This window comes from Eptatretus burgeri, chromosome 3 (assembly GCF_056783735.1).
Source record: "Eptatretus burgeri isolate ZD-2024b chromosome 3, Ebu_testis_v1, whole genome shotgun sequence".
NCBI classification, from domain to species: Eukaryota; Metazoa; Chordata; class Myxini; order Myxiniformes; family Myxinidae; genus Eptatretus; species Eptatretus burgeri.
The window spans coordinates 122,028,120-122,053,229 of record NC_140963.1 but is presented as its reverse complement, the minus strand read 5'-3'; the positions used below and the strand labels follow the sequence as shown (position 1 = coordinate 122,053,229).

At 42.8% G+C, this 25,110-nt stretch overlaps 1 protein-coding gene across 1 annotated transcript in view; it reads right to left on the bottom strand.

Moving 5' to 3' along the window:
• Nucleotides 1-25,110, bottom strand: part of LOC147030880 (complement factor H-like) — a 374,343-nt gene that overhangs the window by 74,017 nt on the left and 275,216 nt on the right. The window contains exon 25 of the mRNA XM_085875422.1: nucleotides 8,585-8,717. Within this exon, the coding sequence (XP_085731548.1) occupies nucleotides 8,585-8,717 (133 nt within the window). The remainder of the gene's footprint in view (nucleotides 1-8,584; nucleotides 8,718-25,110) is intronic.

Below are 25,110 nucleotides of genomic sequence, written 5' to 3'. Positions count from 1 at the left end.
GGCGATTACGCCGCTCGGAATCGCGCACGGACAGGCTCGCCTCGGCGGTTTGTTCCGTACGAGTTCCGTCGAGGGTGGAATACGCCGGTAGTTGGATCACGTGAGTATTTAGGTACATTGAAGATTGGCAATCGACCCTACCCCACGTGATCTGCCGATTGGCGTATTTCGGTTCTTGTACAAGGACCTGTCGCTCGGAGTTATCCGGGCGGTGATCTATATTCCGGGCGATCGGTCGGGCCGACTCGACTTGCGGCTCCGTTCAGAGCGGTCGGTTGGCGGCCGACCCCCCGGCCAGTAACAATATATATATATATATATATATATATATATATATATATATATATATATATATATATATATATATATATATATATATATATACACATACATATACACACATATATACATATACACACATATATACATATACACACATATATATATACATATACACACATATATACATATACACACACACATATATATACACACACACACATATATATATATATATATATATATATATATATATATATATATATATATATATATATATATATATATATATATATATGTACACATGCAAATATATGTACATATGTATATATCTCCGATCGATATAATTCGTCCAGAAATGTGTTGACAAGTACGTGCTGCCCACATCGTGCACAACGTGGCGTGGTTGTCGTTCATTTGTTTCTGTGTTGTGCAAAACCACATCCGTGCAGCCTCTTTAAGAGATATTCATTCATATGCCTTTTCAATGCAACCAGCAATCTCATCCCAGATCATCAGAGGCTCGAGTCGATAATTTCGAGCTGCCGAGCATACTGTATAACACTGCACAAAAGTTGGGGTGAGGGATCGCTTGAGGACAGGAGCTCTGTGCTGTCAATACCCGTGTGGTGCCGTTGCGGCCTTTCTATGCCCTACCCCAGCCGCGCATGTGCTGCAAGTGTTGGCCTCCGTAAGGACACAAATTCAATTTTACCTCAAAAATAAGCAGAAAAGTAGAGGTGAAATGAAGTTAGTGATGCAAGCAAACCTACCTATGAGATCCCCGCAACGCATGTCCCGTTGTCCCGCTAGATAAAAGGAAAGGGACTATTTAATCGTACATTAATGGAATAACTGTCTAGGGACCGCTATATGTTGGATGCCATCGCCTTGGAGGCATGTGGTTTCCAGAACCGCAACAATATCGAAACATATACATTTTTTTATATATATATATATATATATATATACACATACATATGAGCCTGGTGTGTTGGCGCAGTGGTTTGGGCAGCGGCTTGGGATACAAAAGGTCCTGAGTTCAAGCCCCGTTGAGCCACTGAATTAATACACCAGGGGGTTGACTCCGCCTGTCATCCTTCCGAGGTCGGCGAAATGAGTACCAGTATACTGGGCCGGTGTATACCCTGGTTAAAATAGGTGTACCATATCCCTGTGTCGTAAGAGGCAACCAGGGTTGTGTCAGGAAGGGCATCCGGCGTAAAACATGTGCCAAATCACTATGCGGATCATACGGATGATCCGCTGTGGCGACCCCTAACGGGAGCAGCCGAAAGAAGAAGAAGATATATGTATATATATATATATATATATATATATATATATATATATATATATATATAAATATATATACATAGAAACGACAGGGGGAGCACTCGGGAGAGTGCAAAACCTCCGCCGCCAATACTGCTGGGTCACTCAAGTGAACCTTATATCTTATTCATTAAATATGACATCAACAGTTCTGACAGAGTTATAGTTCTTTTCTCCAACATTTTTTTTTGGGGGGGGGGGGGTTGGAAATCACTTAAAACATGTAGAAATGCAAAAAAAAAAAATTCTAATATTTTTTTCAAAATGCCCGCCATAGCGGCCATAGTGGATTTTGGACCGAGTCCAAAATCTAATGGCATGGTCATTGGACCATACCTAATCCCCCCACCAAGTTTCGTCGAAATCCGTCGAGGAGTTTTTCCGCAATACTGTTCACAAACAAACAAACAAACAAACAGAAAGGGGTGAAAACAGTAACCTCCGATCTTTGATGGCATAGGTTCATAGAAAATACAACAAAAAAAAAACACAAAATCACTACATTAAAACTAGAGGGGGAGCACTCGGGAGAGTGCAAAACCTCCGCCGCCAATACTGCTGGGTCACTCAAGTGAACCTTGTATCTTATTCATTAAATATGATGTCAACAGTGCTGACAAAGTTTTAGTTCTTTTCTCCAACCTTTTTTTTTTGGGGGGTGGGGGGGGGTTGGAAATCACTTAAAACATGTAGAAATGAAAAAGAAAATTTATTTCTCTAACAATTTTTTTGGGGGGGGTAACAATTTTTTTTTTGGGGGGGGGGTTGGAAATCACTTAAAACATGTAGAAATGCAAAAAAAAGAAATCGAAATTTTGTTGAAAAAAAAGTTGCAAAAATTTTTTTTTCGAATAATTTTTTTTTTGGGGAGGGGGGTGGAAATCACTTAAAACATGTAGAAATGCAAAAAAAAATGTTTTTTTTCTCTAACAATTTTTTGGGGTGGGGGTGGAAATCACTTAAAACATGTAGAAATGCAAAAAAAAACCTTTTTCTTTCTCCAACAATTTCTTTTTTTGGGGGGGGGGGGGACCAAGTCCAAAATCTAATGGCATGATCCCTGGACCATACCTAACACCCCCACAATGTTTCGTTGAAATCCGTCGAGGAGTTTTTCCGTAATACTGTTCACAAACAAACAAACAAACAAACAGAAAGGGGTGAAAACAGTAACCTCTGATCTTCGATGGCAGAGGTTAATAAATTAAAATTTAAATAATTTGCATTTTCTTCTTTTGATCTTGTTTTGATAAATTAGTGTGGTGTTGATGTGGGACAGCATGATGGGCTGAATGGCTTCCACCTGTGTCTGATTTCCTTGTGTTTCCTTGTGTTGGAAAGGTGGCATCCTATGACGGTGCCACATTGAAGTCACTGAGCTCTTCAGTTCGGCCCATTATGCTGCCAATGTTTGTCTATGGAGATTGCATGGATGTGTGCATGATTTTATACACCTGTCAGAAATGGGTGTGGCTGAAATAGTCGAATCCAAAATTCGAAGAAGTGTCCGCATACTTTGGCCATGTGGTGTATGTACATTTGTTTGGTCATCGCTTGTGCAGCGGAAGACAGGTTTTTTTGCAATCAATTCTGGGTGTCTATGTGCTTGTGCGTCTGTCTGTGTGTCTGTCTGGACCGAAACCTTACCATTTTAACTTTTGTCATCAAATTTTCAACAAAGCTATATTATGTGAATATGGAGAAGACAGATTAATAATTTGATCAAAAGGTCAAAGTTCAGCGTCACATAAAATCATCAATTTTCATCCAAGTGACCTGAAATTTAAAGAATTGGCATATTGGGTCGATTAATTTGTTCACCAACCAAAAGCTAGAAGCCAATTATCTTTTTTTCACATCAACAGGTCAAAGGTCAGGTCACCTAAAATCGTAAAAATTTTTTTAGCTGTTTTCGTCATGTTTACCAAACAGAAGAAAAAGAAGAAGTCTGAATACAAAGTGAATGCAGATAGGCTTTACATTTTCAGATGCTTTCCAGTTTGTTTTTGTTTTTTGAGGAGAAGAGGAGTTTTAAGGAGAAGAATAAACTTTTAAACACAGACAGTACATTCAGTCTTTCAGGAGAACCTCTTACAGATATTACAATCACTGCACCCATGTAAATAATCATGCATCCATACCTCAGCTTCTAACTGATCCTATCATTGTCCACATACTACTCTATCCCCAATGCTTCATATAATTCCAGTTTAAACCTATACAGTTTATTGTTTGTGCTTCAACTGCCTTTCCAGGGAGACCATTCCATGCATTTACAACTCTCTAAATGATAGACTTTATTACCAATCAAAATCTCCTATTCTTTACTCCTATGCTTTGGCCCCTGGTCCTGTTACTGCACATTTTCTTGAAAAACCTCTGAATTTATTTTCTCTCCACCACTGATTACCTCAAACATCTTCTTCAATTCCCTTCATTTTCACCTCTTTACTTCTATCACCAGAGGTGGATGGACGTTACATTTTCACCCCTGTCTGTCTGTCTGTTTTAACTCGAAGCAGGATATCTCAAAACGTTGTGGACAGATGCACACAAAATTTGGTAGACCGGTTGGGTGTGTGACAAGGACGAATTTAATTGATTTGGGCTCAGGTCCAGATCCAGATCTGGCCTATTAGTGGGAAACAAAACGTAAACTGTTCAGCTTGGTGAAGGTAGGCATTCCACCGAGTGCCGTTCAATCTCTTTTTTTAATGCAAATCGTCCCAAAGAAGGTATAAACCACTCCAGGTAATGGGCTGAAACATTTAACTCCTTATGTTGGTATCGAGTATTTTAAGAATTTTCCTTTCCTGTGTATTGTCTCAATTATATATTGTTTTACTACCTGCTCTCACCAATCATGTGCATCAGTTGAAGTTCCTTCTTTTTAGCCTTTCAACCCTCACACCCCACCGCCCTCCTCCTCCCCCCTCCAATCCAATACAAATGGTCGCATTGTCATCAGTCAGTACAGATGGAGAACTAAAACAGGCTGATACATTAATTTGACACTGAAAGGCTCAACATACACAAATAGTTTTGTGAAAACAATGAGGAAACAAAGATGTTCAAACAAGGTATGTCTGAATCATAAAAATGCCGACTGAAAAAGACAAATGAAAAATATCAAATTGACTTATTATCAAAGGAAGGATAAACACCGTAGTGTATTTTATACAGAATTTGAGTGGGTCACAAATTTAAATAAACTAGAGTGAAGTCGATGGCACGCCATCTCAAATCCCCATGCTTCCCACCAAAAGCAAAGTTGAAAGATTGCAAAAAGTTCCACCAGGAATTAGCCAATATCAAATTTTGAGTTTAAAAACGTTTTCCCTTTTGACCCCTGTGAATCCAAAATCCCTATCCCCAGGGGCATGAACCCTGAGGTCAAATCCCATAAATCGTAACATACTGTATTTCATGCATCCCCCAACGTTTACTGCACATACGACGTTTCATTGAGAAATTCTTGATCATTGATAACAGAGTGATCGGTGATGACTGATCAGGGAAACATTCAAACAAAATATCTCTCCTTTTTGCCTGGAAAAAACAAACATTCTGTGAAACCCCAACTCACAACAACACAACATTTTTTTTTTCCAAACTCCACTCTCACTTTCCTATACCTTATTTGCAATATCCCCTAATTTAGTGAAACATTTCCCTTCTGTAAAACCTCAAGACATTTAAGAATATATATTTACAAAACAGTTCCAAAACATGTATCTTCAAGTGCCTTACTCTGCTGATTGCTCCATCATGAACAACCCATTCATTCTTCTTCTTCATCAAAATCTCTTCATTTTCTCTTTGACAAGGCTTAGTGTATTTCCAAAAACCTCCTCACCCCTAAATGCTCAGTTCACCCAGCCTCCTCTTTCACTTGCAGCCAAATTTTCCTCCATGCCTTCAACCAAAAAAAAAAAATCACGACAACCATGCCCATGAAGCCTGTTACAGGTTATCCCCACCATCACACCCATAAAGCCTGTCGCATGTTATCCAATCGAGGAATCCTGAGGCGTCAATTTTGCAAAGGCTGTGTGCACACGACAAACATTTCCTATTCACGTCCATTCATGGTGTCAAATCCCTCCATGTCAGTACGATCACCCCCGCCCACACCCCCACCCCCCCCTTCTGCCTCCTCCTCGTCCTGCCCCTTCTCAACTTCAAACTCGTCCAGCCCCCTCTCAACTTCACACAGCCCTTCCCCTCCCAGTTTCAACCCTGACTCTCCCACACATCCCTCCCCCACCCCCCCCCAGGGGTTTCCCTGACACCTTCTCCTTTCTCCTTTCCACATCCTTACATCCAATCAGCAGCTCCTCCCCCACCCCCCCCCGTCTCAAACGGTGTGGACCTCAAATTTCCGAGGCCTCTGTTCCAACCTGACAGTTCTCTCAATCCAGGCTGCTGTCGATAATCCGGACATTATCTGCTTAAATGAATTCTTCCTCCCACAAGATGTCCCGGACTCCTTAGTGTCTCTCCCTGGCTAAAGTGTCTCCTCTGGTTTGATCAACCTGAACCCCATTCTGGCAGCGCCATCGTGCTTTACATCAAAAACTAAATTTCTCACTCTCCATGTACTGCTCTCACACCTCCCAAACCCCAGGAGTACCTCTGGTTGCGACTTCCCTCCGTTCTCACCTCATTTTTGTCTGTGTGTTATACCGTCCATCCAAAAGTGATGACTCCATCTACATCCCTCTCTCAGATGACATGGACCAACTTTTAATCACTCATCCCAACTCTCTCTTCCTCATACGTGGTGACCACAGTTGCCCCCATGCTATTTGGCTGGGTGTTGGTACCTCCCCAGCCATGGCACTTCTGCAAAGGACTTCTGTGACTCCAAGGGACTGACTAAATCTATGAACTTTCCCACCTGGATGTCGCCCAATGGCAAATCTTCCCTCGACTACTCCTGGATTTGGTGATGACCAACTTCCCCGCCAATGTATCTTGCTCATCTTCTGCCCAAATTGGCTCTTCTGGTCATGTGCTCGTGAAGGTCAACGTCTCTCTGGCCATTCTCAAAGAACATCCTCTGCACTGGTGAGTCCGGCAAAGCAAACTGGTAAACTCAAGAAAACTTGAGTGCACTCAAGGAAAATGGCAGGGACTGGAAGCAGTCATCACACTTCAGGACTGGACTCCTATATCCAACGATGCTCATATTAATTGAGGGTGGGAAATCTTCCACAGAGGCCTGCTCTCTTGTATGCACAGACTCATCCCATCTCTTCTTCAGTTATCTTACCCATCCTTCCAGTTTTGATACTATGAATCTCGTGGTGAGGCTATTGCTTTCAAACAACTTGAATTCTTTTCCTGGAAGGCAAATCCAACTGAAGACAACCTCAGATCATTCCATTATGCCTGGAATAAGCGTCTCCCCTCAGGAGAAGATCTTCCAATCTCAAGAATGAAAGTTTAAACTTGTCTCCTTCCTCTAAATCCTGAAGACACCTTGCCAAGTCTGTATATAGTATATGCTCACCTTCCATCCCTTCTCTCAATTCAAATGGTACCACAGCTGACTCCACTTGTGAGAAGGAATACATCATCACAGTTGACAACTCGGATTCAAACCTCATGGAATCCTTCATCGTAGTTGACAAAAAAATCATTCCTTTTCTCTAACAGCCTCATCATCTCAAATCATCAATTCAGATTCACACCTGGTCACTCTACCTTGGACATGCTGCTTCTACTCTCCCAACAATGGATGGAGGCATTCAATATCAGACATGAGATCAGTGCCGTCTCTCTGGACATATCTTTTGATAAAGTCTGGCATCCTGCCCTGCTCTCCAAACTGTTTGCCTATGCCCTATGCAATCCAAGGCCAACTCCACTCTTGTATTACTGACTTCCTCCACTCTCGTAGCCAACATGTGGCCCTCGACGGAACCCTTTGTTCTGCTCTCCGTGTCAAAGCTGGACGACCACAAGGCAGTGTTCTCGGCCACATATTATTCGCAATCTTCATTCCCAATCTAAGATATCTGCAGAACGCACACAGTCCACCAGAAACCCCTTCATCATGAAACTGCCTTAATCCAGAATCACTGCTCACCTCCACTCATTTATTCCTCTTTTTTTCAAATACTCTTTCTTTACTTTATTTTGTAACCACCTTCCATGCTCTCTCAATCTCGTTCTTCCCTCCAGGTCTTCAACACAGCTGTTCACAACTATCTCAAGTCACCCCCCCCCCATCCAAAATCATGATGTTTTCTACATCCATTAGACCACTCCGCACCCCTCCCAAAAATTTTGCTTATTTATCCATATTGTCCACCCTTTTCGTTCCCCCTTGAGCCTCATCGTTACCTGCATCCCTCATTTGTCTGTCTCCGTCTACTTTCTCCCTCCACCATGGTGTTGGTGTTTTCCCCTTTCTCCTGCTGTTCCCTTTGTTGTGGTGTGTTGTGTTTGCATTTTTATGTCTCAAAGCTCGTCCATGAGCATGTATATATTTTTAAATAAACAAAAAATGTTTAAAAAAGTGCTCGTAATTACATTTTCGAGATTTGATCTTTTGACCCTGACGCAGGGAGTGGGGCCAAAATGATACTGCTCTTGCACCTTCTTTCCATGTGGTGATCATAACTGTCAAGTTTGTTGAATTTCTGTGCAACCATTTAGGAGGAAAAAAATGAGACGGACTGACAGATGGACGGCTGGAGCCAATTACAATAACCCGCAGGTTTTTTCCAAAAAAGCGTGGGGATAAAAAACCCAATTGTTCTTTCACAGTTTCAGAGATACAATGAGAGCAGAATAGATTGCTCAGAGAATATAAACCTGTGAAGAATAATTCCAACACATTACACTGAAATTAAATGAATGTAATATTTCAAAAATGTTACACATCATTGTCAACTAACAGAAATATTTTGAAGATACGCTCACAACTGCAAGGAGTGAGAGGTTCAAAGGAGACACTCACGTGCATCACAAGAAGGGAGGTAGATAACACGATCTGTGCAGGTGTGGATTAGGTTCGGTCCACTGGTACCTTTCCTGCATTTGAAGGCGACTTCACTTCCTTCAGTTATTGTGTAAGTCTTAATTCCATGACGCTGTATACAAAAGAGATTAACATAATTGGTTCGAAAACATTTTCCATCTCTGTTTATTCTCAAATACTAGCTGTTTACCACACTATATTGTTTTGATAGTGTGACTTATCTATCACAAAATGTCATATCTTGATCACTCTATGTGTGGTCTGTGTCTCTGCACAAGAGCACGAAAAGATCGAGTTGTACGAACATTAAAATTTGTATCAACTTTCAACAAAAACTCATTTTGGATGTAATCAATAGTAAGAAATATTTACACAGAAAAACCACAAATGGGTAAACAAAATGAAAATTTGATGGGCTGGAAAAAGATGTCAGTGTGTGGTGGTGGTGGTGGTGGTGGTGGTGGTGGTGGTGGTGGTGTGGGTAATCGTGAGCAATAGTCAACTAAATACATTCTGATTCTTCAATGCAAATTTCCAAGAAATCGCACTAAAAATTCCATCGCACATTTATTTAAAGTAAAGAATATGCACTTCGACAGGAAAGAACATCCATCACAAAAGACCAATTTTTAGGGAAAGCATAAACAATAAGTTTCACGTTCTGTTCACATGCTGAAGCCAACAAAATAAAGTAAATTAATATAACAAAAATGCACAAACAAAATGTCAATATGAAAGTCTAGCAAGTACAACAATATAGAGAGTCACATGAAAAAGAGCAATCAGAGATTGCAGACCCACACCAGAACTTGTTTTGTGTGGTGTGTTGTGTGGTGTTTGTGTTGTGTATTTTGTGGGGTGTTTGTGTACTCGTGTGCTACGTAATTAATAATAGACATAACTAGAACTGCCACTTTATAAGTGCTGGCAGTGATGACCGGGTACCAAGATGCCCCGCTTTGATGCAACCCCACTTTTATCGGACACATGACCCTAACCCATGACGTTTATTATTATTATTATTATTATTATTATTATTATTATTATTATTATTCAATTGAATTCAGAATGGGATTAAAATAAATTCAATTCAAATGGAAGACCAAATAGGTACAGTACTGCATTGGAGTCATCATGTATGATGAATAGGTACGGCGCTCATCAGAGAGAACCCAAACAAGCAAAAAGCAAAGATGGAGTCATGAGGAGGAACCTGGATAGGATTCAGGTTTCAGCTGTGATTCCTCCACCCCATCCAGGCACAGCCAAGTGAGTGATATTACAAAGAAAATAAAATAAAAAATAACCCAGATCAAAAAATTTAAATAATTCTGCCTGCCAGACAATGCGTCTGACCATGTTGAAATTAAAAAAAAATATATATATATATATATGTATATATATATATATATATATATATATATATATATATATATACATATATATATTTTTTTTATGTATATAGATATATATATATTATTTGTATATATATTATATGTATATATATATATATATATATATATATATATATATATATATATATATATATATATATATATATATATATATTCCCCATCACCACTTGATCATAATCATAATGTTTCACATCGATTGATGAAGCAGTTCAAGTGAAATAAATTTCAAAAAATTCACTCAATCCAATATGGCCAGACCATGTGACATTAATTATTTGTGAATCGTTTGGTGTCCCCAAGGATTGGGGAACATTTCCATGAAGTTTCCCATCGATTTGTCCAGCCATTCTGGAGAAGAAGATTTTTATAGGTTTTCGTGTAACTCCAATATGGCTGTCAAACTATATGACCTATGACGTCATATGTGTGAATGTTTTGTTCCTCATGGATAGGCGGTCATAGATGTAAAATTTTGCCTCAATCTGTTCAGCCATTTCATAGATTTTTGAAGATAACAAAAAAACAACAACATGGCTGTCGAACCACGTGACCAATGACCACATCAATTTTTTTTGTGGACCAATTTATCCCTATACAATCCTCAAAAATTTTCATACTGATCAGATGTAGCGTTCTATACATGTAATAATGTCGTCATAACAAAGGCACCTCTGACATAATATACAAATCACACTTACTCCACATGTGGAGTACTTGCCATGTGCCAAATTTCAATTTTTTCCTTTGTGTGGTTTCAGAGATACAGCTTCCAAAGTTTTCCTTTTTTCCAACATGGCTTCCACACCACATAACCTATGATGTCATAATTATAATTACAACATTCTACATGAGTACTCACACCCATAGTGAAAATTTCGTCTCAATCTGAAAAATGTTTGCAGAGAAAAACACAAAAGTTCTGTGCAAACAAACAAACTGACAAACAAACAAATGAAAAATCGTGCTTAACATGACACTTGGCGAATTAGTTGACCTTTCCGTGTGGTGGTCCAAGCTGTAATGTCATGGAATGTGTGGTGTTTATTTGTTCGTACGTTAATAAAATGACGCGACGTCACAAATAACAATTATCAGGCGTGCGTTGTCATGGTAACTGCAGCAGATTGAAAATTTTCAAAACTCATTTAAAGCCACCATGTGACATTCAACAACTTATCATCAGTGCTTGTTGCCTTCATTCTGATCGTAGAAAATATTTGAAAATATCTAGGAACATTGCTTTTCAACCAGCTTTACGATCCCGTTTTCAGGTTTGAAATATGTTGTAAAACAAAAATATGTATTTTATATGTGTGTATTTCATGTTTTGGTTGACCCTGACCTTGACCTTGGGTTAATTTCGATCAAACTTTGTACACATTTTAATATTCCATGCACACATTAACAGTGTAAGTTTCAATATAATAAGTGCAAAACTGTTTGAGAAATAGCCATGTGTAATTCACAAAATTCCCCATTGGTTTATAATGGGCGATAATATAAAGTGATGCAGAATCCAGATCCTGACCTTGAACATCACCAAAAGTCACATATCCTTTTGCACTGTGGATTTATATCAGCTGTTAAAATTTCATCCAAATCGGTGAAGAATTGTGACCTGTAGAACGAATAGAATTTTTTTTAAATCACGCCAATAGCTAAAAACTTTGACGTCATACGCTTGCGAAAACTGTGCATAATTTGTACTGACATGCATTTTAAAACATTTAGATATTCCATTGAAGTTTGTTTTGGCGTCAACAGGAAGTCGCTACGACTTCCGGTTACCGAGTTATGTCCAAAAATGTGTTTTCACGTTGTGTGACGTCACGTCGTGACGTTTAGTCCGATTAAGACGGGGTTTGGACGCGGACCGTCTCAGTTGGATTGCCTATCAGGTGTAAAAATTTAAGAACGACTGGTCCAGTCGTTTGGGCTGTAGACGACCGGACAAACAAACAAACAAACCAACAAACGGAACAGACCAACATACTTGACAAAATTGAAGATTTCGCCAAGTAACAAGCAAGCAGGCAAACAGACAAACAAACAAACAAACAAACAAACTGACCCAAATGCTATACCCTCTCCTCCAGTGAGGGTAACAAAATGTGAATCACCATTTGTTGAATATTTTTTTCGTGGAGCCTTGTGGTGGATATAGGCGAGTTAAAAAAAAAAAAAAGAATACTGGCAATACCCCTGGGCGCTCACCTGGTAGCGGCTAGATAACCAGGCAACCACTGGTATGCATGGATGACACACAAAATATTGTTACGGTTGTGGAAATTCACAGAACACCATTCAGGTTCCCTGAAGATCAGTTATGTCGAGAAGTGTGTGTCCAGGTTAGATTTCCCCACCGATGTATAAAGGGAATTATTTGTGTGCCAGGCTGTGCATCTTTGAGTTAGCCGTTATTCTGTTCTATCTTTTATTTCAAACAAACAGCATCTCTTCAACGACACCACTACAACCACGCCACCTCTACCACCACAACAGCATCTCAGCAACCACGCCTTCCCCACCACAGTGCCAACCATGACATCTCAACAAACACGCCATCTCAACAAACACCGCCATAGGAGCCACATTCTCCAGAAGGACGACCCTCCTCTACAAACAAAAAGAACAACACGACAACTCCCGCCCTGATATTCTGGAACGGGTAAACAGAAGTGACAGTTGGGGCGGGTCCCTCAGAACGGCGTAAACAAGGATGATGGATATTACAACAACAAAAGATGCAAGCCCGATCACTCCTGGGATTTTCCCCCGCACGCCGGGAAGGGAGGGGCGAACGCCCCGGACCCGATAAAGGGCCGCGTTGGAATGCCGAGAGAGCAGTTAGTTGGCGAGTTGGTGAGTTGGTGAGAGAGTTGGCGAGTTAGTGAGAGAGTTAAGTTGGTGAGAGAGTTGGCGAGTTGGCGAGAGTCGAGTTGGTGAGAGAGTTGGTTGGCGGTTGGAGGGCAGCTCGTCGGAGAGTCGGGAGACGGCCGTGGAAAGTCGGGCGCGCTGCTAGGCCCTGGACCAACCAAGCCGCCATTACAACAGCTGCCGCATTGACAATAGAGACATACGGAGGGTCGCAGACCAAAGGACCCATCGAGTCACCACGAAGGTGGCGAGGTCTCTCGGAGCCCCTGCGGTCATCCCGGCTCCAAGCAATTATAAAGGCTTATGAGCCCAGTTCTCTTCTTTCTTTTCTGGGGTTTTTGCATGAAAGTCTGTGGTGCCGAGTCTGGAGAAGTAGAAGTTGTTGTAAGTGCATGTACATAATAAATAGACATCGGCTGTAAGTTTTTGCTCATGTCTTGTCCCCTACCCCCATTCATTGCCTTGCTTGCATATGTGCATTGGAAATAAATGCTCCCTATCGTTTGAATATTCACCTGCTCGTTGTGTCCCTTTCTCCATTGAACTGCCGTAATTACGTTCGGAATAAGAAGCTGGCTGATTAATAGCCAATAAAAGTACATCTGGTCCGACGAGGCCTGGCGATATAAAACCGCTCGACAATCGCAAACAGAATGAGCTGCTTCAAGCAGCTCGTTTTCATGCAGGATCGGTTGAGGTGTAGATCCCCGGCATTTCTCTCTGCACGAATAATTAGGTACATCGACAATTCGGCGATCAACCCTGTAGCGCGTGGACAGAAGATTTGGCTGATCTATGGTTTGGTTAACAACACCCGTAGCTGGGTTTCGGCGTTGATCCGAAAAGCTGCGACTGGATTGCCACGTTCGGTGGGCACTCGCGGCCGCAATCCGGAAAAGGCGGCCGTCCGCATGCCATAGTGGCGAGAATCCACAACAATATGTAACGGAGAAGAAAGGAAATACCGATGGATTTTGTTTTTTAATGCCTTGAACAAGCTTTGGTACATCACGGGTGATGAAGGTTGTGATCAGATTTCATCGAAATTGTGTGTGTAGTTTTGGAAAAGAAAGCAAATACCTCTTTTGGGGGCCAACGCCCCTGCCCCCCTTAAATTCACTTAGATCCCAATATTTTTTAATGGTGTGAACAATCTTAAGTGCATCATGGATGATGAAGGTTGTGGTCAAGTTTCATCAAAACTGTACATTTCGTTTCAGAGAACAATGCAAATACATATTTGGGGGGGGGGGACCACCCCCTCCAGTAAACTCCCTCCATAGACCCCCTCAGACCCCAATATTTTCAATGTTGTGAACAATCTTTGGTACATCATGTATGATGAAGGTTGTGGTCAAGTTTCATCAGAATTGCATTTGTAGTTTCTGAGAAGAGAGTAAATACCTATTTTGTGGGGCTCCCAACTGTACACCACCCTCTTATGGCTCGATGTTTTTTTAAGGCCATGAACAAACTTTGGTACAAGCACAGTGTACCCAAACGTTGTGATAAATTACCTAAACGTTGGAACAAGTACCCAAACGTTGTGCTAAACTTTCATCAAAATTGTATGTGTAGTTTCAGAGAAGATGCAAGTATCTGGAGACAGATGGATGACGTGCAATCTCATAATCTCCCCTGAACTACGTTCCAGGTGAGCTAAAAAGTGAAGTTGAATAGCAGAAAATGTGTATATGAAAAAACTATGAAATCACATTGTTTCGTGGATGTGGATGGGCTTTTAGGGGATAAAGCAGCATAGTTATGATATTATTAAATGCTCAGCCTAAGGCATATGGTATTTTTATACAAGGATCACAACCTATCAAAGTATGCCGAGAAAAAATTTAATTGTGAGCCATACATTCTGTAATGGGACTATGACTCGATTACCCCCTTGTTAAAGGGGCTGTCACACCTTGACGTTTTAGCCAGCATATGGCAAGGTATCAAAATGTATGCAAAACACTGGCATACGCTGAACTATTGATGTTTTTCCCAGTTTTGGATGTATTCATAACGAGTTGGACGTATGCATAACGTATTAGTGACGTACACAGAACGTTTCAATCACATATAGATAACTTATACCAACAAATGCTGAGCGTGTTGTCGGCGTTCACAACCTATGCCCAACGATAGTCTAACTTGTGCATAGCGCGTGGCAGCGTATCGCCGACGATCACGTGGAGTAGGCTATTCATAGGCTACGGCTCGACGATTCAAATCATAACCGCACTAGACATCGAAGTGTGAAGCCGCTGTCACATCTTGACGTTTTAGGCAGCGCATGCCGACGTATGAAAAAGTTGCCAAACCAAGCTGGCACACGTCGAATATGGTATGGGTAAATTTTGTACACGTTATGAGCACACTGGCATATGTCGTACTACGCTGGCATACGTCGTAGTACGCTGGCATACATCGTAGTACGCTGGCATACGTCGTAGTACGCCGAGTACGTCGACAAATTTTCAGCATGTTGAAAAATTCTCGACGTACTCGGCGTATGACACACATTCCGCATATGCTGGCCATAAGTTGGAGGCACATTACGCGATCGTTGACACACGTCGACACACGTTACTTGAAAGTTACTCATAAGTCGAAACACGTCGAGGTTATGCTTAGCATCAGTGTTCCAGACTCCCTGTTTTTTGTTTTTTTTTCTTCGGTATGACGGTGATGTTGACACTTCGATTTCAAGTGCGGTTATGATTTAAATCGTTGAGCGGCAGCCTATTAATTATATTATATTACAACCGCACTCGAAATCGAAGTGTCAACATCACCGTCATATCGACGGAAAAAAAAAATCAGGGAGTCTGGAACGCTGACGCTAACCATTACCTCGACGTGTTTTGACTTATGAGTACCTTACAAGTAACGTGTGTCAACGATCACGTAACGTGCCCACAACTTATGGCCAGCGTTATGCGGAACGTGTGAGTTATACGCTGGCATACGTCGAAAAATTTCAAGTCTGAAAAATTCGTTTAACAGCTCGGCGTTCTACAACGTATGCCAGCGTCCTCTTAACGTATACAAACTTACCCATAACTTATTTGACATGTGCCAGCGTTTTAGCCAAATATTTCATACGTCGGCATATGCTGGCTAAATCGTCAAGGTGTGACAGGGCCTTAAGCCTTTAAATATTTTCCTCTGTAATTTGTCCTTTAAATGTTTATTTTAAAGCACAGACAAGGCCTTGAGGCGCAAGGAACCATGATGAATGATCAGGTGCTGTCAAAACTGCAGTGGAAAACTCATTATACACATGGTTTTTTTCCAAAGCTGTTCATCACACGCTGATCCATTCACGCCAAAATGAGCCTGCCGACGAGCTGAGAGAGAGGTGATTTAAAATGCAGGTGGGGATCAGAATTGTTTCTTGGAATCGGCTAAAAGAGGCTTCCTGGAATCGGAGGAGTTTTGTTTTCTCCTTCGTGCTGCTGGCTGCGTCAAACATTCAGGGAGGACTGCTGGCTGTGCTGAACCTGGGGAGAAGGCTGCTGTTTTGCACCTCACCAAACAAGCTGCATACCTTTTTCTTTCCTTCGTCCGCAAAACGGATCAATCAATCACCCCCGCCGGGACTGGAACCAAACTGCTACCAGACACATTGCCAGGTTCTACCTCTGGGTTTGCCAACCATGTATGTCTGGATTGCGATTGCCTCAGTCTTTGTCTTAGTTGTTGTCGTGTGAAAGGTTAAGGTAACGGTTCAGCCGATCAAATTGTCGTGGGAATGGCGAATTATGGTATTAAATTGTGAAATACTGTCTGCAAATACGCGCTCTATCTCAACGCATCTTTCCTGCCATTGTTAAATAAACAACTTTGCATCACCTCCACATTTGTCTCATTATGTGGTTCAACATTGGAGTATTATAACCTTGGCATGGTTGAAAAGCATAGCCAGTGGAAATTGGTGCCATCAACTCCATAGCAGGTTTTCAATTGATGATACGGTTCCTTGGGCTTTGCTCAGCCACCATATCCTGATGAACAGGGAACCTATCACACTGATAGATCCTTGTTAGAGCTTTCTGTACGTCAAAATTTGAAGTGAAATGTTTTCGGTTTTCCCGTCAGAAGGTGATATGGTCTCTTTCGACGGTCCATTGCTAAATTGGTCACTGTGGGGGTGGAGGATTTGACCTCGAGTCCACCCTGCAGGTAACCCTAACATTGTTGTCAGGATTGGGATCAGGACACTGGCCTTAATCTGACAACCGTAGCAATGGTGTCAAGAGTGGGATCAGGACACTGGTCCGAATTTACCATAACATTGGTGCTCAGCAGCATGATTCTGACCCGAAGTGGTATCATTGATAAATTTGAAGTAAAAAAGGAATCGTTTATTTTGGAAAAAATTTTTCTAAATTTTATTGGGTGAAAATTTTTAACCCGCCATTGAGAATGAACCGGAGGAGGAGCAGCAAGCCATGAAAGGAGCAGGAGACCATGGAAGGAGCAGGAGGCCATGAAAGGATTAACAAACAGTGATCATTTTGTTTTCGCACTGGAAGATAAAGGCAGGGCGGTGCTGGTGATGGGGAAAGTAGATTATATCAACAAAACGTGTTAACTCTGTTAAATGATGACACCACGTACCAGAAACTGGCGAATGACCCAACAGTTAATCAACAACAGGTACTCAACACAAAATTGGCCAATTCAAAAATTCAACATTGGAGTATTATAACCTTGGCATGGTTGAAAAGCATAGCCAGTGGAAATTGGTGCCATCAACTCCATAGCAGGTTTTCAATTGATGATACGGTTCCTTGGGCTTTGCTCAGCCACCATATCCTGATGAACAGGGAACCTATCACACTGATAGATCCTTGTTAGAGCTTTCTGTACGTCAAAATTTGAAGTGAAATGTTTTCGGTTTTCCCGTCAGAAGTTACCAATAGATCAGGTGGGTGGGGTTATTGTTGGTTATATAGTAATAAGGGAATTGTACCAAAATTATGGATTACCAAAAATTACCAGTAGATTAGGTGGGCGGGATTATTGTTGGTTATATACGAATAAGGGAATGGCACCAAAATTATGGATGACCAAAAATTCACAAACACGATGTTCCGATGTTCTGTAAAGACCAATTGTGTCCTTTATTTATGCCCCATCAAAATTGTCGTGATATTTAGCACATATCATTAGCCATTTGGTGGGAAAAACGGAGAGGACAGTCAAAAAGTGACGAGTTCGTGAAAAAGGTGAAAAACAGCACAAGTTGAGATAAAGACGTCATGGTGTCATTCAATACCTTGAAGAATAACAGCAATGACAGGAGGCTATTCCCTGGGCTTAGAAAACGTAATACAATTTGAGTGTCATTCGATGTTGTGTCGCTCTTTACAAATGTCCCAATGGACTTAGCAATTGGAGTCAGGTGTGAACGCTGAGACAAATCTGAGGAATGGAAAATGGCTTGTATGAAAAGCCGGTTAACTAAGGATGATGAAACTGGCTTGTTAAAGATATGAATAGATATTGCTAGAGTGTACCAGGTGCGGTGGGACGAGCTGAGAATATACCAGAGAGACATTTGTCAATGATACTGTGCACTCCAAACAATTTATGGAAAGCCAATGGGGTCACCCGTGTCTGCAGTGGCGGCTAATTTGTTTATGGAGAAGCCAGAAGGTAAAGCCTTTGAACATGATGAGGATTGGCCACCACATTTTTGATTTCGGTACCTTGATTATACGTTTGCCATTTTGCACCAGGATAAAGTCAAGCACCTCCTTTGAAAACTGTCATTTTTCACTTGACCTTGACCACACAGAATCAAATTGACCTTGACCACACAGTATGAGAATCACTTGACCACAGGTGATGGACCACGGTATCAAATTTATGAAAGAAATGGAGAAGGGCAAATTGTCTTTCTTTGATGTTGAGGTATACCAGCAAAATAATGGTACTTCAGAAATGTCTGTGTACAGGAAACCAACAAACTGTTAGATTTCAACACGTGCAATCTGACATGTCGTAAGCACAGTGTGGCACGTGCGTCAATATCCCAAGCATGGACAATTTTGTCATTTCGCAAGGCCGTAAGGAAGGAGATAAAGAAAATACAGGAGACCTTGAAGAAAAACAGCCATAACAGGAGGCTATTACCAGGGTTTAGAAAAGGAAATACAATGAGAAACAAACAGGAGCTGATTGGCCGGTGTGTGTTTCCGTATTATCCAGACCTCTCGGAGAGAATTGTGAAAGTAATGTGAGGTGCACATATTGGAGTAGCCCACAAAGTACGATGGACAATCTGTAGTGTTTAAACTAAACTCAAAGATAAAATTCCGGTTCGTGATAAATCAGCAGTAATATACAGCATTGCTTGCAAGGACTGTGGTGAAGCAGACATTGGGGAAACTGGGAGAAAACACCATATGCATTGTATGGGCACACAAGGCGATGCGATTAGGAAACAGGTCAGTCAGCGATTGCATAGCATTACGTACAAGCAGGACATTGGCTAGACTGAGGAGAAACCCACGTACTTCATGTCACACCCAATAAACACTGGAGGATAAAACACACCAATACATGAAATGGGGCCATGTTGATCCTCTGCAGCAAGGTCAGGTCAGGTCAGGTGTGGGAGCATGTGCCAGAGAAGCGCGTCGCTGCGTCCACTTTCTGACGGTACTTCAGGGGCCTCCGTTTGGCCATCCCCCAAGCAGATGCCTGGCCCATCCCCATCTTCTTGAGATGCCGATCAACCTGCTGCAACCACAAGGCACGTGGTCAGCCCATTGGCCTCCTCCACTCACAAGGCTCCCTCACTGAGAGAACCTTGTGAACAGGATCAGCGTCAAGAAAATGAGCCACATGTCCAGACAGCCGCAGCTGATGCCAACGGACTCTGCAGGTAACAAATTTCATTTGAGTCTCTCTCAGCAACCACTCCTTGGACATAAAGTCGGATGAGCAATAGCCAAGGATTCTCAGAAGAGACCTGGTACCAAAGGAAATTAAGTCTCTGTCTCAGATCCCTGATCAGAGTCCAAGTCACACACCCAGAGAGCAAGACTGTAGGCACCAAGGACCTGAAGACTCAGACTTTCATCCTCCTGCACAGGTACCGGCAGCACCACACCCCATGATCCAGTGAATCCATGACTCCCCAGGCCCAACTCAGACGTCTGTTGACCTCTGGCTCACAGCCAGCAGAGACATCAATATCACTGACAAGGGACGTGAATCTCTCCGTGACCTCAACATTCTCACCACAAACAGGTACAGACAGGGCAGCACCATCCAAGATGTCATTGAAAGCCTGGATCTTAGTTTTGACCCAGGAAACCTGTAATCCCAGCAGCTGTAACCACTCATTCAGCACCACGAGGGCCCGCAAAAGGATATCCAGAGTCTCTGCAAAATGAGTGCATCATCTGCGAAATCAAAGTCAGACATCTTGTCATTCCCAAATGATGCACCGCAGCTTTATTTCTCTGACAACCTCCCCAGATTCCAGTCCATACAAGTACTGAAAAGTGTGGGGGCCAGCACACACCCCTGACAAACTCCAATAACAACTGGAAGTAAGTCAGAGATGGCACCACCACATATCACAGCACTCTCAGTGCCAGAGTAGAGTTCAAACATCAGATCGACCAGTTTTCGTGGCACCCCACGGAGACCAAGAATCCTCCAGAGGGCATCCCGATTCACTGAATCAAACACCACAAAGATCAACATAGGCTGCAAGCAGCCCCTGCCAAAACACTTGGCTGTATTCAGTGAGGACCCGAAGAGCAAGGATACAGTCAATCGTTGACCTCTGGTGTAAAGCTTGCCTGCTCTGGATGCTGGTACTCAAGCAGATGTTGTCGAACCCTATCCAGAATTAACTGAGCAAAGACCTTGCCCAGCACTGAGAGCAGCAGCACCCCTCGGTGGTTGTTGCAGTCTTGGCGACCACCCTTCCCTTTCCAGGGAGGGACAACAAGGCTCCTCTTCCAGTCAGTTGGGATGATGCATGTGTTCTAAGCAGAGCACAGAACTGCATACAACGACACGAGTGCAGCATTTCCACCAGCTTTGAGAAGTTCAGCATAGATGCCACAGATCCCTGGAGCTTTACCCCATTTCAACAGGTTCACCACAGCCTGTGTTTCCAGAAATGAAGGTGGACCACAGTTGATTGGAGGGTCAGCAACAGGGATTGGAACACCCTGAACATCCAACTTAACAGCTGATGGACAGTCTGGTACAACTGCTCAAAGTAACCGGCCCAGCGGACCTTCACTTCGGACTCCTCTGTCAAGAGCCCACCACCCTCTGCTCTAACTGCAGTACACTGAGGGATGAGCTTGGATGAACGCAAAGCGTGAACTCTCCTGTAAGCAGCACAAGAATCACTTGACCACAGGTGATTCTCTACCCCCTCAGATTCATCACAGATAGGCCTCCTTGTCCACACTTACGCCTCGGTCACATTTGCCATGGCGGCCGTGGGGTCTCCAAAATCTGCGGCCACTAGCAATTATACGGCGGCCGCAGTATTTCCACGGTCACACAATGTAGCAGTCACATATGTTTTTATTTTTCGCGTATTTATAAATTGTGGAGACTGAAAATGTGGGGGTGCCGTTCGGTCTTTGATTTGATGTTTCACGGTGACCTTAGGGCGTCGCTGCGGCGGCCATAGAATTTTCAACGCAGACGCAAGGTGCCCACAAGGCGACCACAGGGGGGTCCTAAGGCGAACGTGCGGCCAGACGGACGGCAACGAGTCGGTATATATACCAGTTCTTTTTTTTACTGAAATAAAAATATACCAGTATATATAACTGAATATACTATAACTATAATATACTGTGGTGCCCCCAGAATCCGAATGCCCCATTGTTTGAACAAATTGGAATCCGAACAATTTTTTCGAGAAAATTTTGCCCTAAAAATCTAATACATTTTAAGAAACTGAACACAACGAGGCGTTCATGTTTGTTCACGTGTCTCCCCCACCTGTTCGAGCCGCATCTTCGCGCTTTCAGTTTGTCGGTGGAAGTCCTCGTGAAAGCATCTCTCGTATGTCGATCGATACTTTAGGCCTCAGTCACATTTGCTCTACGGCGAGGATACGGCGGCCGTACACCCTCTGAATTGACAGAAACGTGCGGTGGCCGCAGAGAAACTGAGGTGGCCTCAGGGTGGCCCTACGCCGTATGGCTATATTTTACAGGTCGTAAGGTCGCCGTGGAATTATAACGCGGAGTTATAACTTTTTTCATTTCGACGTTCGCCGTAGAAATTCGACAAGCCGAAACAAAAGAACTGGTTAAAAAGAAAAAAATTAACCCATTCGTTTCCGTCCGTCTGGCCGCACGTTCGGCTTAGGGTGCCCCTGCGGTCCCCCTGCAGTCGCCTTGCGTCTGCCTTCAAAATTCAATGGCCGCCGCAGGAACGTCCTAAGGTCACTGTGCGACATAAAATCAAAGACCGTACGGCACACCCATGTTTTGGGTCTCCACAATTTATAAATACGCCGTGCGGCTACACGAAAAATAACAAGGACAAATGTGTCCAAGAGCAGCGTCCAAAACCTAGAGGTTTTGTCGGCTAAAAAAAACAAAACAACAACTTCCGCTATTTCATCACGTGCCTTGATTAAGCCAATAGCGAAACCCGTGATAATGTATTTACGTATTTACGATATATCGTGTATTTACGAAATATATAATGTATTTACGAAATGACAATACAATAAATTGAATAATCTTTAAATAGTAACGTCAACTTTTCGAAACTTTAAAGCAAATGTCCGAATATATTTAAAGGTTCATGATAGACGCTCTCAAAAGGCACCGTCTATGTGAGGATGTGTACATGTGCTCAGTATTTAAGGCAATCCGGATCTTGTATATACAAGAGCCGAGTCCGAGAGATTAGGGTTTTGTGAAGAAGAAGAAGAAGAAGAAGAAGAAGAAGAAGAAGAAGAAGAAGAAGAAGAAGAAGAAGAAGAAGAAGAAGAAGAAGAAGAAGAACAAGAAGAACAAGAAGAACAAGAAGAACAAGAAGAACAAGAACAACAACAACAACAACAACAACAACAACAACAACAACAACAACAACAACAACAACAACAACAACAACAACAACAACAACAACAACAACAACGCCGAGCTCTTTATGAGCAGCGTTCGTGACACGAGACGCTGCTAAAAACATGTGTGACTGCTACATTGTGTGACCGTGGAAATACTGCGGCCGCTTTGTAATTGCTCGTGCCCGTACATTTTGTAGACCCTCCGGCCGCCGAGCCAAATGTGACTTAGGCCTTACCGCGTGTTTTCACCTTCATTTGTGATGTTTGTTTTTTTAATCATATTGTGTTTTAATTAATAACAAAAAAAGCAATCCGATCAAGTGGTGTAAATGGATTGTTGGGCAAGGACTGAATTTCACAGCAAAACCAGTTGTAATTTGGAATATCCATGATTACGTCAGCCCGATACGTTTGATGAAAGTGATTGTGGTTCTGCGGGCATCATGTTTGATGAGCTGCCCTGGGGGCAGCGCTCTCGCAGAGTGCGCGAGCGATCGGAACCCAGGACAGAGCTCGAGCCTGTGTGGACCTTTGGATGTGGTGATTGTACCAGTTAACATACAATACACCACCACCGAAGGTCATTTACTCATGTTATTTTATCTTAAACATGGGTAATTTCAGTTTAAAGTGTCTTGAAAGTGGGTTTTCTTTGGGTCCACGAACGGATTAATTCACTCAATTATTTCTTATTGGGAAAATATTTTTGGAATCCGAACTTTTTGCAATCCGAACAGCCTCCTGGAATGAATTAAATTGGGATTCTGGGGGCACCACGGTATAGGCAAACACCTAAAATCCAATCTCTAGCGGTAGCACACGGTGGACGCACGGTCGACACAGACTGCCACGGAGGCCATACATAGGTGCACGGTGGGCGTAGGGGAACCGTGCGTCGACCCTGCGTTGCCCGTCGGTAGTCACACAGACCGCAAGGCCACCGTACGGCGACCGTGGAAATAGTGCGGCCGCCGTAATTTTTTGGGGGTTGGGAAAATTCATTTTTCATTGAGAAGAGTTTATGGCAGCCGCACGAAAAACGCAAGCCTACCGTACACCCTACGTATGGTCGACGTGGAACACATCAACGTAATAGCTTGGCTTGTCGAATTGCTACGGCGAACGTAGAAATGAAAAAGAGTTATAACTCCACGCTATAATTCCACGGCGCCCCTACGGCCTGTAAAATATAGCCAAACAGCATAGGGCCTCCCTGAGGCCACCTCAGTTTCTCTGCGGCCACTGCACGATTCTGTCAATTCAGAGGGCGTACGGCCGCCGTATCCTTGCCGTAGAGCAAATGTGACCGAGGCCTGAGTGCATGTACAATTTTACACCTCTCCTCCTTGAACATCTCAGCACTGCCATTCAGCCTGGGCCTGCGACTCTGGGCAATGGTATCCAGTGTTTCTTGAGAGACAAAATTCATCTTCGCCCCCCGGTGAGTTCCAAGACTTCTACTGGCAACGTCAAGGATGGTGGTCGTAAAGGCACTCCACAACTCTTCAGGATCCCCCTCAGCACCCAGACCCCCCCCCCAAACTCCACTCAGTCTGTTCACAAACTCCTCAGGTACACCCTCATCCTTGAGATTGTCAACATCCAGCCTCGGCTGGGATGGTACCATTCTCCTGGATTTAAGGTGCAACTTAAGAGTTGCAACAACAAGCAGGTGGTCAGTATTGAGGAACTCAGCACTCCGGTAGACCCTGCAGTTCTGGATCATCTTCCAGCGACCATCAACGAGCACCTGGTCAGTCTCCTTTGCCACACCGCCAGCATTGGAATACCAAGTCCAGCGATGAGCTTATGAGCGCTGAATCCATGAACCAGCCACCCTAAGCCCATGACTTCTTGCAAAGTCAAGGAACTTAGGGCATTCTGGTTAACAGTTCCAGACCCATGGGGACCAACACACGTCTCATAACCATCCCTATCAGTTCCAGTCAATGCATTGAAATCTCCCAAGACTAGAAGTGTATCCCGTCTGGGGCACCGATCAACCACAGACTCGAGCATGGCATAGAATGAGTCTTTCAGTGTGAGATCACTCGCCTCATTTGGAGCATATGCAGTTCCAGGGATATGACACCCAAGGAGTGACGAATCCTCAGTCTCATAATACTGTTACGAATTTG